Consider the following 15,319-nt stretch of genomic DNA (forward strand, 5'->3'; position numbering starts at 1 on the left):
GACCCATCCAGGTGAGTGTGGGAGTGCAGCAGATGCTGTGGAAGATTCAAGAAATGCAGCCCAGAGTTTCTCTCTGAGGTAACCTGAGGGCCTAACCAGGCCAGCTCAGAGCTGAAAGACTACCATATCTGTGTGCTAGGTGGGCAAATATATAGCTAATACATTTAGTATGCTAAGTTAGTTTTCTCCTAACTCATTGCTGTTTGGCATAGAATTCCTTTATATGTGTATAGATGGAGCTAAGGAAATGGATGAAAATGTATTCATTGTGTGTGGTCAATTCTATCAGTCTGTCATATTGTGTCTTCTCCTATTTTAAATGTAAGAAGTTCTACATCTTTCACCTTGGGAAAACATTCTTTTGCATTCAATTAATGATCTTTTCTATCCATTTCCTAAGCATAACAATTTATGTTTATATAGATAGTAATTATAACTGTCGATACTGCTTTCTCCACTGCCTTTTAAATGTATATTTTTATATTTTTATTTCCACATCCTTACACATATCCCTGGAATTGAAGACCTATATTGATGTGATTAAAGTTTTATACTTTTTTGCTTTTCTTTTGAAATTAGTTTTAGAGTTTTATTCAATTTTACTAAAGCCATTATGTGACTACACAATAGTCAACCATGTTTATTTTCCCTGCCATTTTTATATTATGAATATTCCATACCTTAACAATTTTCCATAAAAAAACACAGATTTATAAAACTACATAAATGAACAGTCAGTGAGCTCCCTGCTCATTTGACCTCACATTATACAAAGACGGCCCAGTACAATGAAATAAGTGTGCTATGATATATTCTTAGGGATAAATATGTGAAGAAAGGGGATCAATTGTTGTTGCATAAGCAGGATTTTATTTAAAAAAATGTTCGGGGATGATTTGTATGTTGACAAGAAACAGAACCACGACTACTAGTGCCCTCCCATCAGTTGTGTCACAAAAGAGATCAAAACTCAAAGCCAAAAATAGCAAAGGAAAGATGCTACTGAGCCATATAAACACCAGAATGTTCTAATAAACATGGAATAGGTGCAGGAATCACAATTAGATCAGAGGCTGGGAGGGCGCTGTGATGAGGCCAGTGGAGCAGTGAAGTTCCAGTCAGTGTGTGGTCCCTTGAGTCAGAGGTAACTTCAGCACCCATACTGGCTCCCTCTTCTCTCTGGTCAGGATTAACAAAAAATAAATTAGCTGGCTAGTATGGGTCAGTGGTTGAGAATCAACCTATGAACCAGGAGGTCACAGTTTGATTCCCGGTCAGAGCACATGCCCAGGATATGGGCTCCATCCCCCGTGTGGTGATGCAGAAGATCGCCAATCAATGATTCTCTCTCATCATTGATGTTTCTATCTCTCTCTCTCCTACTCCCTTCCTCTCTGAAATCAATAAAAATATATATTAAAATTAATTAATTCATTCATAAAAAATAAAGAAAGCATGTAAAAACCATGTAGGCTGTACCAAAAAATATAATTAATTTAAAGAAATGAAATGGTTCAAATGGCCTGCAAGTTTAAACAGCTAATATGTGGTAGTCAAACTGAAAAGTCAGTCATTGAATTACAAAAGGCTGGCAGATATTATTTTCCACTTCATCTTTAATAACCCCCATTATTGTATGTTGTATTTGCTGATGGAGATTGTGTGTTTGTTTCTGTTGTTCCTTTTTCCAAAGGAATGTTCAATCTGTACAGCATCTTGACAATGTAAAATATCACTCCTTTCTCTTGGATAAATTGCTTTTTGTTGCTTCATTAGTTATTCTGGGCATCAAGAGACAGAACTGGGGTTGGAATTCTGCCAGAACCAAGGAGCTTTGTCTCATCTCAGTCACTCAGGGACCATCTGAGCTATTAGATCTTCTCCCCCTTTATATCCATTTTTCTCTCTGTTTTTTAACCAATTTTTAAAGTTTCTTTAAATAGGGTACACAACATAGCCATAAGAAAATAGAGTCCCCTATTTACATGTCCACAAGAGGCTTAACAACGGTAATATTACTTCTATATTCTTTCGATACTACTTCTATACTCTTCAGGGTAAAGATAGACTGGTGTTGACATCATTCCTTGTATCATTATTTTTCTAATTATTATGATGGGATGAGAAAAGCCTGGTGATAACATGGCCCCAGAAAGTAATTCATAGTGCACTCTGGTGTGTGTGTGTGTGTGTGTGTGTGTGTGTGTGTGTGTGTGATGGGGCAGTTGGATCTGAGCCCATATACTCCAAAATGTGTTCCTTAACCATTTGTACCCATAAGTATCTATAGACACAAGCAGCGGACCGTTTTTAACCCCTTCCCCGGCAGAAACGTGTATACACGTTTTCACAAAATGTTCTTTTTCAGTCGTCGACGAGTATACTAAGAAAATATGGTAAAAAAATATGGTTTATAGGAAGACGAGTTACAAACTGTTTTCATAACCAGCATCAAAAATACTATATAGAACCAAAATAAAAAAATTAGTCTGAAAAAGAAACGTTTTTAACAAAAAAATTGTTGGGGAAGGGGTTAATTAAATTCAAAATACCATGGCAGTTAACTGGTTAAAATACAGATGCCAGAATGTTAACCAACACACAAATATAAAAGGGGAATCCATTAGTATTTACAATATTTTTTGAAACAAAATTAATAAAGTGCAGAGAACAACATGTGAACAAGGGATTCTTTGTGAGCACGGAGGCCATCTTGTTCCTTCACATTCTCTGACACCCTCTGTTATTGTTCCCCTCTTGATTATTCCCCTCCCCATGCTGGAGCCTTTCTGAGTCTTCAATATCGGGAACAAGTGTCATCTCAGGCTTTTGCACTGACTTTTTTCCTGCACTCCTAATAACCTTGTGTCTCCCCCTCTGTCTTCCTTGAGATCCCGGTTCAAATGCCGCCTTGTTTGCAGGGCTTCCTGAACTCCCAATATAAAATAACATCCCATCCACTCTATTTTATACCTACATTCTTTTTCTTCACATGACACCATATGGCATGGTATATATGACCTATATTTTGTGTATATTCTTTCATCATCATTATATTTTAAGGATTTTTTTCTCAGCATCCTATACCCTTTCCCTAGAGATGGCCATTACTCAACATATGTTCCTCAAGTGCATGAAAACATTTCTCATTAAAAGTGTGTAGAAAAACTAAGATGGTTGCCTAGGTAAACACAGTACTCACTGCCTCCCACAACCACATCAAAATTACAACTAAATACAGAACAACCATCACTTAGAAGTGCCTGAAAGCTGTCTGAATAGAAGTCCACAACTACAGAAGTAAAAAAAGAAAGCACACTGAGACTGGTAGGCTGGGCAGAGGAGCTGAATGGGCTGGTCTGCCACCACGTGTGCCATTTTTTAGAGCAGGAGGGATATCTTGGCTGTGAAGGCCTCCCGTGAGGAGCAATGGGTCCCAGCCACACACCAGGCCCCTCAGCCCAGGGTTCCAGGAACAGGAAGAGAAGTTCCTATAACTTCAGGCTATAAAAACCAGTGGGAATTGTGGCTGAGTGGCATGGAGGCTGTGGGAGTCCCAGAGTTCCTCTTAAAGGGCCAAAGCATGAACTTACCCAGACTCGCTCCCTCTGAGCCCCAGAACTAGGGCAGCAGATTGGAGGGATCATGGGACATACAGAGAAGAACTGGATTGTCTGCCATCAGGGCAAGAACTTAGGGGTGGGTTTCTCCCAGACTGGGGTGCTCACAGAGTTCATTATTCCTATGCTGAGACCTACCCCATCACAGAGCTGGCTGGCAGCCATATCTGAATCTCCATTAGCCTGAAGCAGACTGTTTGCTCCACCCTTTTTTATACCCTGAGGCCCCACCCTACCAAATTTGCAGCCCCACCCAAGCTATTTTCAGCAGCTTTTCCATATGAAAAGTCATACTTCAGACTTCCTAAAATCTCTCAAACAAGCAGCAGCTGCAATCAGCATGCCCCGTACCTCTCAATAAAAGGCCCAAGGCCTGACACTAGCAGCAGCCCACCTTGCTTCACATTTCAGCCTCTCATAAGCACTAGTAAGCCCAACACACGTAGCAGCCATCTGCAGATCTCTCTGTGGCTCCTGCCAGGCGGCCCCAGGAAGTAGCTAACTTTGCACCTTCAGGGAGGACTCAGAGCCAGTGCACCCAGTGAACAGCTTCAGACCACAGCAGATTACAACTCTACATATCCACAAGCAACACACTCAAGGGGCAGACTCATTGAGCACCAAAACCCCACTGAACAAGTCCTGCTCCACAGGGGTATTTCCTGCAAAGCAACTCTTCTGCTATAGAAATAGCTGGTTCTCACAGCCAATTGGCTTGGAGCTCAATTCTTCCCAGTGATTTCAACAGCAATCAGGGCTCAACTACAACAAGACTGTGCACACAACCCACACAGGGGTGCACTTAGAGTGCCCAGCTCAGGTGACTGAGGAGGCTGAGCCACTGGGCCCTACAGGACACCTACTATACAAGGCCACTTTACCAATTCCAGGAGACATAGCAGCTCTACCTAATACATAGAAACAAACACAGGGAAACAGCCAAAATGCAGAGACAAAGAAACATGTCACAAATGAAAGAACAGAAGAAATCTCCAGAAAACAAACTAGATGAAATGGAAGCAAACAAACTACTACATACAGAGTTCAAAACAATGGTTATAAGGATGCTCACGGATATTAATGAGAGCTTCAAGGGCCTTAGTGACTATTTCAAGAATCTTAGTGAGAACAGCAAAAACATGAAAAAGGACCAGTCATAAATTAAGCATACACTAACTGAAATAAAGAAGAATTTACAGAGATTCGACAATAGAATAGAGGACGCCAAGAATCAAATCAGTGATTTGAAATATGAGGAAACAAAAACACCCAGTCAGGAGAGCAAAAAGAAAGAAGAATCCAAAAATATGAGTATAGTGTGAGGAGCCTCTGGGACAACTTCAAGTATACCAACATCTTCATTATGGGGGTGCCAGAAAGAGAAGAGAGAGAGCAAGATATTGAAAACCTATTTGAATAAACCAAAGAACTTATGCACTTATATGCATAGCCATGGACACGGGCATAGGGTAGTGAAGACCTGCAGGGTGGGGGAGGGTTGCTGGGAAGGGGCTAGGAGGAAGGGGAAAGGGGGAATAGAAGGTATTTGTAATACTATCAACAATAAAAAATATATTTAAAAATAATAATGACAGAAAACTTCCCCTACCTGGTGAAAGAAATAGACTTACAACTTCAGGAAGTGCAGAGCATCCCAAACAAGAGGAACCCAAAGAGGCCTACACCAAGACACATTATAATTAAAGTGCCAAAAGTTAAAGTCAAAGAGAGACCCTTAAAAGCAGCAAGAGAAAACCAGTTAGTTACCTATGAGGGAGTGCCCATACGACTGTCAAGTGATTTCCCAACAAAAACGTTATAAAAGACAAAAAATATGAACAATAAAATGGCAATAAATACATATCTATCAACATTTGAATCTAAAAAATCAAGATAAATGAACAAGGAATCTAATGAATAAAATCAAGTGATGAATAAAATACAACCAGAGGCATGGAAACATGGAACAGACTGACCAATCTCAGAGGGAAATGGGGAGGGGGGGGCAGGAAGAGATTAACCAAAGAAGTTATATGCATATATGCATTACCTATGGACACAAATGGTAGGGTAGTGAAGGACTGGGGTGGGGTGATAACTGGGTGAAGGGGTGTAATAGGGGGAGAAAAGGGGACATCTATAATACTCTCAACAATAAAGGTTTGTAAACAAAATAAAAACACTGTGTAATCCATGACCACCTTGGGGAAAAGGTCTGAGGAGGACAGAAAATCCTAATCAGAGCTGTCATGGGCTGGGTTGTGTCTTAAAGGCCATGATACATACAAAAAGTATATATTACTTCACTGCAAAATATAATTGTAGCATTTCAACTATATTAGTAATGACCATTTATGTAAAAACTAATCATGCTATTTTTTCTTTCCTACTTAGTCACTTCACCACATGGGACAAGGCAATGATACCCCAATTTCAGAATTTCTTCTCCTGGGATTTTCAGAGGAACCAGCACTGCAGCCCCTCATATCTGGGCTTTTCCTCTCCATGTACCTGATCACTGTGTTGGGAAACCTGCTCATCATCCTGGCCGTCAGCTCAGACTCCCACCTCCACACACCCATGTACTTCTTCCTCTCCAACCTGTCCTTGGTAGACGTCTGTTTCACCTCCACCACCATCCCAAAAATGCTTGTGAACATCCTGAAACAGAGCAAAATCATAACCTATAAAGGTTGCATCACCCAGATTTATTTTTTCATACTCTTTGTAATGCTGGATGACATCCTCTTGACCATAATGGCCTATGACAGGTATGTGGCCATCTGCCACCCCTTGCACTACATGGTCATAATGAAACCCCAGCTATGTGGACTGCTGGTTCTGGTGTCCTGGATCATGAGTGCCCTGAATTCCTTTTTACAAGGCACAATGGTATTGCAGCTGTCCTTCTGTACGGACTTGGAAATCCCCCACTTTTTCTGTGAACTTAAACAGGTGGTCCAACTTGCCTGTTCCGACACCTTTCTTAATAACATGGTGATGTATTTTGGAGTTGTGCTACTGGGTGCTGGTCCCCTCACGGGTATCATTTACTCCTACTCAAAGATAGTGTCCTGCATACATAGAATGCCATCAGCTCAGGGGAAGTATAAAGCATTTTCTACCTGTGCATCTCACCTCTCAGTTGTCTTCTTATTTTATGGTACAATCTCAGGTGAGTACCTCAGCTCTGCTGTTACCCACAGCTCACACTCCAGTGCAGCAGCCTCAGTGATGTACACGGTGGTCACACCCATGCTGAACCCCTTCATCTACAGTCTCAGGAACAAGGACATAAAGAGGGCCCTGCAAAGGTTTTTTGGAATGGCAGGTAGAAAGGGGACAGTCATCCTGAGATTTTCAAATTTTTTTTTTTTACAATTTGAGCTCAAGTTAGGCACATTGGTCTTGCTGGTCCTGTTGATAGTGATGCAACAGGATAGGGATGCCTGGGCACTGGCCTGGGTCCTACTGTTACAGAGAACCGGAATAAATCAAGCAATGCTCAGAGAGTTTGGAGTCACACTTTATTCACCGCGGTGGGCTTAGAGAAAATGAATTCAAATTCGAAGCAGAGCTACAAGCAGAACTTCCCTTTTTATGAAAGAGCCAGCCCTATGTGTGCTTAATGGTTATTTCGCTGGTGGTCTTGAAAACTACACAGTTCTATCCAATTAAAAAATGCACCTGGCATGGCATTGAGAGTATGGGCGTATCTAGTCTCTGGCCTACAAGGTCAGACAGTTAAGTTTATCTTCCTCATTATTCAAGCAGGATAAAGCAGGCTAGAAAGCAAAGTTATCTTTTTAGAATAAGAGGCTGCCTAAAGAATAGCAGAGAATTCCAAACAGTAGTTTTACAAAATAGGGGTTAGCCTTCTCACTACTACTTGTTCCTCAGACCAGAGTCAATGTTGTGACTAGATGGACCCTTTTGATCCTTATTATAATTGAAACAGCCATCATAGAGCTATGAAGATGTAAGTGTTATTACTCATAGGTCCTGCAAGCCCGAAAGCCGTACAGGAAAGTGTGTGTGTGTGTGTGTGTGTGTGTGTGTGTGTGTATGTGTGTGTGTGTGTGTGAAAGAGAGACACAGAGGGAGAGAAATGGACTTTGACTGAAGGGCTCTGCCTTTACTGGAGGCCAAAGGCAGGATGGCTAGGGTTTTGTGGGTTTGCTTTTTCTTTAAAACAAGAGTTGGAATTAGGGCAGGGGAAGAAAAGCAGGGTCACCCCTATGGTCAGTTATCTAGGTTACTCAGGGTTTTCTAAAAGGGGGATTTTATATGTTAATTCTTGTGTAAAAATCACAAAAATTCTATATGTAATTCCAAATAAACTTTGCTCCCTCGATATATCCATTGTCTAATGTGAACTTTCTCCCTTTGCTCATATTGAAACTGCTTCTCATTAAAAATAAAATTGCATATATTTCAAGTTCCAAAACAAAATAATTAAATCAAATCCTATATAATAAAGAGCTAGTATGCTAATTAGATTGGACAGTGGGATGACCTTCTGGAATGACCAGTGGGCAGGGGACGGGGCTACAAGGCAGCCAGGGCCACGAGGGCCTACTCTTGCACAAATTTTGTGCATCGGGCCTCTCGTTAAAAATAAAAGGGGAACTTCATGGGTGGGGCAACATGAGTGCTTATGTAGTAGCTGTTTTGTATTCATTAAAAAGATTCAGCTCTGTGGCAGTAGTTAAAACCTTGCCACATCCATTCCTGAGAGAAACATTTCACAGTATCATCTCTCATTGACTATTCACATAAAAATGTTATTTAATAAGTCTAAAAGAGAACACTAAATACTTTTACTTTGCAATTATTTTATTCCTGGTGAAATGTTTATATTTAGGGTTAAAGCCTTTTACTTCACTGTAAATTGTGCAAGCTCTTTACACAGTTCATAGAGTGAGAGCTGGTTTCTTGTTGTGGTTTTGAATTCCCTACTTTCAAACAACATTGGAGTTTCTGTCAAAGTGTTTTAGTGTTTGACAGTGTATTATTTTATATATGTGTAGATGTATTGGGGGAATGTGTGCATTTTATAAATTTTGTGTGGTCAGTTCTGTCAGTCAGTCATATTATGTCCCCCCATTATATTTTTTAATTTAATTCTTTATTGTTTAAAGTATTACATATGTCTCCTTTTTCCCCCATTGACCTCTCTCCAGTAATCCACCCCACCCCCAACCTCCCCAGCACATGTCCTTACCCCCCTACAGTCTGTGTCCATGGGTTATGCTTATATGCATGCATACAAGTCCTTCGGCTGATCTCTCACCACCCACCACCCTCCCACACACCTTCCCTATGAAGTTGGATGGTCTGTTCAATGCTTCTATGTCTCTGGATCCATCAACAAAACAACAAGAGAGCCCACTGCATGGGAGAACATATTTGCCAATGTTACTAGTATATCCGATAAGGGTTTAATCTCCAAAATTTATAGGGAATTCATACAACCTAACAAAAGGAAGACAAACAATCCAATCAAAAACTGGGCAAAGGACCTAAATAGACCCCTTTCAAAAGAGGATATACAGAAGCCCAAGAGACATATGAAAACATGCTCAATGCCACTAATCATCCGAGAGATAATCAAAACAATGAGGTGCCATCTCACACCTGTCAGAATGGCTATCAATAAATCAACAAATGACAAGTACTGGCAAGGATGTGGAGAAAAAGAAACCCTCATGCTGCTGGTGGGAATGCAGACTGGTGCAGCCACTGTGGAAAACAGTATGGTTCCTCAAAAAATTAAAAAATGAAACCGCCATTATATTTTTTAATTGAATTTATTGGGGTGATGTTGGTTTGCAAAACCATACAGGCTTCAAGTGTACAACTCAAGAAAACATCATCTGCACACTGCATTGTGAGCCCATCATCCCAAACAAAGTCTCTTCCGTTTCCATTTCTCCCTTTTTTGCCCACCTCCCCCTACCCACCACCCGCCTTTCTTTCTGGCTATCACCACACTGTTGTCTGTGTCTATGTGTTATGCATATACATTTTTGGTTAATCCCTTCATCTTCTTTCTTCCAGTCCCCCCTCTCCCCTCTCCTCTGACAGCTATCAGTCTGTTCCACGTATCCATGTCAATGTTTCTATTTTGTTCCTAAGTTTATTTTGTTCATTAGATTTTACATATAAGTGAGATCACAGGGAATTTGTCTTTCTCTGAATGGCTTATTTCGCTTAACATAATAATCTCCAGGTCCAAGGGTGTTCAAGATAGTAATGGGGTGCCAGAGGCTAAAGCCAACAGTAGTTAGCACATTAATGCAAAAAGAAACATTGGAAGGCCAATGGACTTTGATATTCGGGCAGAGCTGAAAATCAGCATAATGCTGCCCTGCTGTGGGCTCAATGGCTCAAGGCAATTTCCTAACCTGATAATCCTTATACTGTTTACCAAACTTTACTTTTGACCTGTCGGTATGCATTGCTAAAAGGCAAATGGGTATTCAAGTAAATAAAAAACAGACCAGTCCAGAGGTCTGTGTGCCTCTTCAAGAAAGAGGTCTCCACCTGGACCCCAGTGCCTTCTAAATTCATATTTCTTGTATAGCATTTTCATTTGTGCATTGGCCCCTCCTTTAGATCCTGAACCCTGCCTCGAAGGTCGTGGCAGTGGGGTAGGTGGATCTTTAGTGCACCTCCTCTCAGATCCAAACTGGAAATAAAACTAAATTGAGGAGCATTCACTGTGAATTAGCAACTGAAGACTAGCTGAAGAAGAGACTTTAAAAAAAAAAAACCCTTATATTTATTTATTTTTAAAAAATTTTGTCCATGGGTTATGCATATAAGTATGTAAGTTCTTTGATTTCTCTCTTCTTGTCCTCCCATCCCCACATCGAGGTATGTCAGTCTGTTCCACGCCTTCATGCTTCAGGCCTTATTTTGTTGGTCAATTCATTTTGTTCACTAGATTCCACAGATAAGTAAGATCATGTGATACTTGTCTTTCTCAGATTGGCTTATTTCACTTAGCATAATAGTCTCCAGGTCCCTCCATGCTGTCCCAAAGGTAAGAGAGCCCTCTTTTTTACAGCCGCATAGTGTTCCATTGTGTAAATGTCCCACAGCTTTTTTATCCACTCATCTACTGATGGACGCTTAGGCTGTTTCCAGATCTTAGCTATTGTAAACAAAGTAGCTTAGCTAGCCTAGGAAAATAGAGAACAATGACCCAATTAAAGCCATTTGTGCCAGCTAAACCCAAGGACAAATGAAGTCAGAGGAACAAATAACAAAAACCCCATTATAGCCAGACAGACCTAAGAAAAAATTAAACTAGTAAATCAGACCAAAGAATAAACAAACCCAAACTCCCCTGTACACTCACTTTGATGCATCAGCATATTAAAAATGCACCTGGAGAGCTGATGACTATTCTATGAAATTCTCCCCTGAGATTCTTGCCTGCAGAGAGGAAAAAAAAAAAGGATAAAAAGCCCTCAGGACAAAAGCTCAATGCGAGCTTGCCCTAGAGCACACCCATGCCCCTTCCCGGGCATGAACTTCTTATTTCTAAGGGTCCCCACGCGACTTGCAGCCAGGGGAGCAGTGGGCAGTGGTAGCTCCACGCCCGATCCTGTCTCCAAGCCCCCCCTTATCTCTGACCTCTCAGGGAGCTAAAGCAGCCCCACCAGGCTCGCTTCTTTCCTATAACATTTCTAGAGCCAAGAACACAGCCTCGTCAGAGGAATGGTGGCGTTAATGGCGCGTCTCTCATCTCCCCCTGACATCTCAACAAAATAACCACCTACCATTCAATAAAGAAGTCCCTGCTCAACACAAATGCCCGCCTGAGAGACCTGCACACCGGAACAGCGACGGTGGGCTCCTTGGAATAAGCGGGGAGACGAGAAGGGAGGGGAGCCAAACGCGAATACAGCGCAGCAGCGTGTCTGCAGCGCAGCTGGAAACTGGCAGCAGCAATTATGGGCACTTCCCTCAGCTGGTTGGAACGAACAGAGAGCTAACCCGGCAAGAGGCTAGCTGTTGGAGCTGCCACTGGAGCAGCGGCATTGAGTGGTCGTGCACACTAGCAGTGAGAGTCCGAAGCTGAGGGCGTGTTGTGAATGGGGTCTGAGTTGCATGCGTGAGCTGCGAGTCAGCAGACACCCGCCCTACAGAGCTGCTCTGCACGGCGGGGCCTGGCTGCGGGCTTTCAGGCAAAGACAGGAAATCGCAGAGCCCTGCCACTGATTAGACTCCCAATCTCGCTTCCCTTTGCCTTGGAGTTGGTTCCAGGAGTGTATTATCTGCGGGCCAAGAGCTAGGGCAGTAGAAACACAATTTCCCTCTGTGACTGAATCCCAGGAGTGGGGCTTGGGCTGGACCTGCGGAGATCAGGGGTAGCCATTACTCTCAGGGGAAAACAAATCTCACCCCCAAGCAACAGAGGCTCAAAACTGTGAGGCCACAGAGGATAAAAATCTTGCAATTCAGCGCCATCTACTGGAACAAAGTAGAAAGACCTCCTCAGAGATAAATGGGAAAATGTTAAACAGTGAAACGCCATGACCATGAACAACCATCACAAGGATGAACAGAAAGAAAATGAAAAATCCCCAGAAAAAAAGGCTGGGACACATGGAATTATGCAAGTTGAATGACAGAGATTTCAAGATCGCAGTTCTGGAAATACTCAGTGAGATGCGAGAAAATGCTGACAGGCAATTCAGCGCACTCAGAAAATAAATCAATGAACACAATGAGTATTTCTCCAAAGAAATTGAAATTTTAAAAAAGAATCAAGCAGAAGTTGCAGGAGGCCGCCCATTGTCTTCACTAGCAGAGAAGTGCAAACAAGGATCCCGGAATGCTGGTGACCCTTGAACCCACGGCAAGGGCGTGAGTTTTGCACAGATTGTCTAGTCCTGTCAATGGGAGCTCAAGCTATTTCCTGATCAAATAGTCTTAGAGTAAATCCTTCTAATATTTACTGACCTTTAAGATAGCCTGTCTGTTACTGCAGTTACCTGCCTGACTCAGGGCTTTATGTTTAACCAAAGTTGAATAAAAGGCTGGCGAGGCCTGGGCACCAGTGGCAGTCCTTCCCCTTGAGTTGGACTTGCCCACCTGGCCCCCCAATATTTCCAAATTATCTCTTGTCTTGTCTCTTTCATTTGTGTGTGGCTCCTCTTCCAGATCCTGAACCCTGAACTATGCGGGACGTGAGGAAACACACATACACAGAAGTTCTGGAAATGAAGCAGGCAATTAAAGAAATTAAGAGTGAGTTGCTGAGCATAGAAAATAGAACCAACCAGCTAGAGGAAAGAATTTGTGATATTGAAGGTAGGAATCAAGAAATGATGCAGAGGGGAGAAGAGAGAGATCTGAGAACAAAGAAGTATGAAATAGCCCTACGAGACCTCTCTGATTCCATAAAAAAAAAAAAAATAACATCAGAATCATAGGCATAGCGGTGGAGGAAGAGAGTATGGAATGGAGAGTCTATTAAAACAAGAAGTGGATGTGAACCTCCCAAATCTATTGAAAGAACTAGATCCTCAAATCCAAGAAACAAACAGAACACCTAGTTACCTCAACCCAATGAGGCCCTTTCCAAGGCACTTGGTAATGAAGCTGTCAGAAATCAGTGACAAAGAAAAAAAATCTTCAAAGCATCCACGGAAAAGAAGGAAAACCCATCAGAATTTCACCTGACTTCTCAGCAGAAACTCTGCAAGCCAGAAGAGAGTGAAACCAAATATTCAAATGTCTGAAAGAGAGAACTTGCCAGCCACGCATATTATACCCAACAAAATTATCCTTTAAATATGAAGGAAAAATAACAATATTCCCAGACATACAGAGGCTGAGGTATTTTATCACTAGAAAATCTCCATCAGAGAAAATACTCAAGGAAGTTATTCTACCTGAAACAAAGAACATAAGGTCATAACACTATCGGTAGGATTGCCAAAAAAACTGGCAGCATAAACAGGGATAATTTGTGACAATAAAAACATACAAGGGGAAGAGGGACAGGTTTGAATAGGCAAAGGAAGATGAAGATCAGATGCACTCAAAAGGGGAAAAACTATGGTATATATGCAACTTCCCTTTTTATAAAACTAATGGCAATCCCCCCCAAAAATCCCCCAAACAAGACATATAGCTTTAAAAAAAAAGACACAGGAAACATGTATGGAATACCACCAAACAAAAACAACAGATAGAAGCATAAAGGAAAAAAACCAATGGAGGCACAGAGTTACCAGAAAACAAAAGATAAAATGGCTCTAGGAAATCCTCATACATCAATAATTACCCTAAATATACGTGGTCTAAATTTACCAGTAAAGAGGCACAGAGTAGCAGAGTGGATCAAAAAACAAAACCCAACCATATGCTGCCTACAAGAGACTCATCTAAACAGCAGAGACAAAGGTTGATTCAAAGTAAAAGGGTGGAAAATGATTCTCCAAGCAAACAAAATCCATAACAAAGCAGGTGTAGCCATACTTATATCTAATAAGATAAATCTCAAGATAACAAGAGACAAAGATGGACACTTTATAATGATAAAAGGAACACTACATCAAAAAAAAATAGCACTTCTTAATATTTATGCACCCAACCAAGAAGCACCAAAACATATTAAATAGCTACTCACAGAACTAAAGGGACAAAAATATCAAAACACAATTATAGTTGGGGACCTTAATACTCCATTGACAGCTCTAGACAGATCAACCAAATAAAAAAATCAATAAAGAAATATAGGCCTTAAATGAAACACTAGACCAAATAGATATAATTGACATTTACAGAACATTTCATCCCAGAAAATCAGACTATACATTCTTCTCCAGCGCACATGGAACATTCACAAGGATAGACCATATGTTGGGTCACAGAACAAGCATCAACTAATTCAAAAAGATTGAAATTATTCCAAGCAAATTTTATGACCACGATGCCTTGAAATTAGAAATCAACTGCAAAAAGGGGTTTAGAAAAAAAAACCACCAGAAAAACTACAAATACATGGAGATTATACAGCATACTACTAAAAAATGATTGGGTCAAAGAAGAAACAAAAGATGGGGTCAAAGGGTACATAGAGACAAATGAGAATGATAACGCAACATATCAAAACCTCTGGGATGCAGCGAAAGCTGTAATAAGAGGAAAGTTTATATATCACTACAGGCCTATCTCAAGAAACAAGAGAAGGTCCAAGTAAAGAACCTAATATCACACCTTAAAAGACTAGAGAAAGAAGAACAAAAGCAACCCAAAATTAGCCGAAGAAAGGAAATAATAAAAATTAGAGTCGAATTAAATGAAATAGAGAACAAAAAAGACTATACAAAAAATCAATAAAACAAAGAGCGGGTTCTTTGAAAAGATTAATAAAATTGACAAATCCTTGGCTAGATTCACTAAGGAAAAAAGGGGAAAGACCCATATAAACAAAATCAGAAATGAGAGAGGAGAAATTACCACAGACATCACAGATATGCAAAGGATCATACTAGAACATTATGAAAGCCTTTATGCCACCAAATTCAATAACCTAGAAGAAACTGATAAATTCTTAGAAATATATAACCTACCTAGACTAAATCATGAAGAACTGGAAAATCTAAATAGACCGATCAGCAGTGAGGAAATTGAAACAACCATCAACTCCCAAAAAACAAAAGTCCAGGAATAGC

At 40.8% G+C, this 15,319-nt stretch overlaps 1 protein-coding gene across 1 annotated transcript; it reads left to right on the forward strand.

Annotated features, from left to right (window-relative positions):
- Positions 1–6,026: 6,026 nt before the first annotated feature.
- LOC102766506 (olfactory receptor 7A10-like) lies at positions 6,027–12,811 on the forward strand. Its single transcript, XM_006759232.1, has 2 exons — positions 6,027–6,951; positions 12,798–12,811. Exons 1-2 carry the CDS (start codon positions 6,027–6,029, stop codon positions 12,809–12,811), a joined length of 939 nt encoding a protein of 312 aa, XP_006759295.1.
- Positions 12,812–15,319: the final 2,508 nt, after the last annotated feature.

The sequence above is a fragment of the Myotis davidii genome, unplaced genomic scaffold (genome assembly GCF_000327345.1).
Source record: "Myotis davidii unplaced genomic scaffold, ASM32734v1 scaffold56, whole genome shotgun sequence".
Taxonomy (NCBI): Eukaryota; Metazoa; Chordata; class Mammalia; order Chiroptera; family Vespertilionidae; genus Myotis; species Myotis davidii.

What these genes read in the sequence shown, in the direction of transcription:
- LOC102766506 (XM_006759232.1), top strand. Translation starts at nt 6,027, where the DNA reads ATGGGACAAGGCAATGATACCCCAATTTCAGAATTTCTTCTCCTGGGA.